Consider the following 3,334-nt stretch of genomic DNA (forward strand, 5'->3'; position numbering starts at 1 on the left):
CCATTTTAGACAACTGCAATTTAAACATATAGTCAAACATTCTCAAATCTAATTAAGAAATATTGATTTTTTGGTGAATACATTAATACATTCCCTTCCATTCCTTTCCTTCCCAAGAGGAACTAAATTCCGCCTCGGCCTATGGGCCAAAAAAAGGAGCACGGGCATGGCCATGGGGGCAGTTCCCATGTGCGCTCAACCGTGAATTAACAAACCTTATAAATAATAAACAATGGTCTTTCTCAAGATTTTATAAAACTTTTATTTTCATAACTATTTCTACAAGAATTTTTTATTTGTACGAGCAATAATGAACACTCAAAACAAAATTTTTCAAGACTTGAAGCCTAAGACAGAAATAAGCAATAACTGTTGCATGGCCAAAATTCATCAATTTTATTTCAGATTTAAATTTGATCATTTTAATTTATTTTTTTCCATTTTATCCTAAACAAATTTCATCCACTTGAATTAGCTATGTCACTGATTGAACAACATGACGTTTTTTTTCTGGAAAGATTGACTTTTACTTAACATACCTAAAGTCGTTGACGGATGAATAGGAATCCTTATACTACTAAAAAGTCATGGACGGATGAATAGAATGTCAATACTACTCACACTCTCCTTTAACACAGAAAAGGACTCAAATTTTTCAGCAAACACAACGTAGTCACATGGTGTAGTGGATAAAGTGCCGGACTATAAAGAAAGCGGTCTACGGTTCAAGTCCAGACCAGTGGTTTTCAATTTATCACTTAGGATAGAGCAGTAGAAATTAGTCATATAATGTTAATTACTACTTTATTATTTGTGCGTTTACATGAATGATTTACTATTTACGTAATTTCTTAATCTGAAGCTTATCAAAAATCGAAAATAACACAAAAACCAATAATATTTTCAATATTTCAAATTTATGCAATGTTCCGTGGTGTATGATGAAGCAGATGCTAATGAAGCAAATAGTCTTATTATTGAAAACTTCAAAATCCGATGTAAATAAAATTTCTTTGCTCACGCTGGGTGATAACTATGATAATGTGTAAGTATGCGCTATCCAACTGGTCACATCGGATATTATTTGTAAACACCGTTGTTGATGTAGTGGTTATAGCATTGCATTAGTAGGTCAAAAGTGTTTGGTTCAAACCCCAGCTCAGGCAAGCAAATAGTACCCGAAACGATGAATTCTTAAAATGAAGTAAATAAATTATTTTTGTTCTTGCTGGGCGATGACACTGAAAATGAAGAAGTATGCACTATCCAGCGGATATCGTCAAGAATTGGAAGAACACACCGCCGATGGGGTAGTGGTTATATCAATGGATTAGTAATTCAAAGGATGTTGGTTCAAATCCACTCTCAGTATAACTATAAAATAGCACTCAAAAAACAGCATGCAAATGAATGGCAAGCTGGAAAAGAATAAATCTTTACATGAATGATTTACTATTAACGTAATTTCTAGATCTAAAGCTTTATAATATAAAATACGTAAACCAATAAAATTTTCCATATTTCAAATTTATGCATCGTTCCCTGGTGAATGATGAAGCAGATGCTTATGAAGCAAATAGTCTTATTATAGATAAATTCAAACTCCGATGTAAAAAAAATGTCTTTGCTCACGCTGTGTGATATCTATGACAATGTGTAAGTAGGCGTTATGCACCTTTAACGTCAGATATTTATTGTAAATACCGTTGCTGTAATGGTTATAGCGTTGAATTGGTAATTCAAAGGTGGGTGGTTCAAACCCCCACTCGGGCAAGCAAATAGTTCCCAAAACAATGAATTCTTAAACTGCAGCAAATAAATTGTTTTTGTTCTTGCTGGGCGATGACACTGACAATGAAGAAGTATGCACTATCCAGCTGGTATCGTCAAGATTTGCAAAATACCACAGCAGATGGTGTAGTGGTTATAGTATTGGTTTGTTAATTCAAGGAATGTTGGTTCAAACCCACTCACAGCACAACTATAAAAATGCACTCATATTGCATACAAATGAATCGTAATTTGGAAAAGAACAAAGTTTTACATGAATGACTTACTATTAACGTAATTTCTAAATCTAAAGCTTTATCGAAAAAAATACAAAACCAATAAAATCTTCAATATTTCAAAATTATGTATCGTTCCGTGGTGTAGCGGTTAAAGTAATGAAATGCGATTCCTAAGATCAATGGTTCAAATCTAAATTTCGAAAATAATGAATTCATATTAAATTTTCAATATTTATGTAATAAGGATAATGATAAAAATTATAGTGGTTGAAAAAACTCTTACTCATACAATGTCCAATTCAAAGTACAATGTTCTACTTTTCTTCTTTTGAGTTCCATCAAAAATAAAAAAAAAACGAATATAGCATTAAACATTTGATATTAAAATAAGTCTCCATAGTGTAGTGGTTAAAGAGATGGAATATAAATCCTTAAGGTCAAAAAGTCAATGGTTCAAATCAAGAATCAAAGAGAAGTAGTGCTTATATGGATTTTAAAATATTAAGAACATCAATTATGAAGTTGGAAAAATAAAAAAAGCAAACTAAATGAATATTCTAATACTCTGTTTATTACTGATCAATAACCAACAAATCAACAAAATTAACAAATAAAAAACAAAGAAAAAAAATTAAACAAATCGAAAAAAAAAACATCTAAATCACATCTCCAAACATTCTCTGTGCCTCAGCTTCATCCTTGCACATTTTGGAGCGGAATGAGGCCAGCTCCTTTTTGGCCCATGCCTCATTCCGCTTAGATCTTTCCAAAGCAGCTTCAGCACTAAAATGAAAAAAAAAATTACATAAAAAAACAAACATGAAATAACTTGGATAAACTTACTTCTGTCGGTTTTTCTTAAATTTTTCGTGCCGAGTTTTCAGCTGCACTCCACGTAATAGATTGGATCTTCTCCTATCTTCAATCCTCTGAAATTCTGAAATCGTCCAAGATTGAAGAAAGGAGACAGGTGGGGAAGACGGCGGGGTATTGAAATCCATATCCATGGATGCTAAAACCCCGTCAACTTCGTCATCACCCAGTGGATTTTCTTCAGGGACAACCACTTGAGGAGACAAAGAGACGGGGGGAGAAACAACAGGCAAATCTATCAAACAAAAAAAAACAATGAATAGAACAGAAATATTGGATAACATTAAGGAGACTTACCAGAATTGGGTATTCCATCACGGACAACCACTTGAGGAGACAAAGAAACGGGGGGAGAAGCAACAAGCAAATCTATGATACAAAAAAAACAATGAATATAACAGAAATATTGGATAACATTAAAGAGACTTACCAGAGTTGGGCATGTTGTCAAG

At 33.0% G+C, this 3,334-nt stretch overlaps 1 protein-coding gene across 1 annotated transcript; it reads right to left on the bottom strand.

Moving 5' to 3' along the window:
* Window positions 1–2,665: 2,665 nt before the first annotated feature.
* On the bottom strand, window positions 2,666–3,334 carry LOC124343656. The gene is made up of 4 exons (XM_046797111.1): window positions 3,313–3,334; window positions 3,180–3,251; window positions 2,853–3,117; window positions 2,666–2,792 (listed from the first exon to the last, which is right to left on the bottom strand). The coding sequence occupies exons 1-4, from the start codon at window positions 3,323–3,325 to the stop codon at window positions 2,666–2,668; spliced, it is 477 nt and encodes a 158-aa protein (XP_046653067.1). The 5' UTR covers window positions 3,326–3,334.

Source organism: Daphnia pulicaria, chromosome 1 (genome assembly GCF_021234035.1).
Source record: "Daphnia pulicaria isolate SC F1-1A chromosome 1, SC_F0-13Bv2, whole genome shotgun sequence".
Lineage (NCBI taxonomy): Eukaryota > Metazoa > Arthropoda > Branchiopoda > Diplostraca > Daphniidae > Daphnia > Daphnia pulicaria.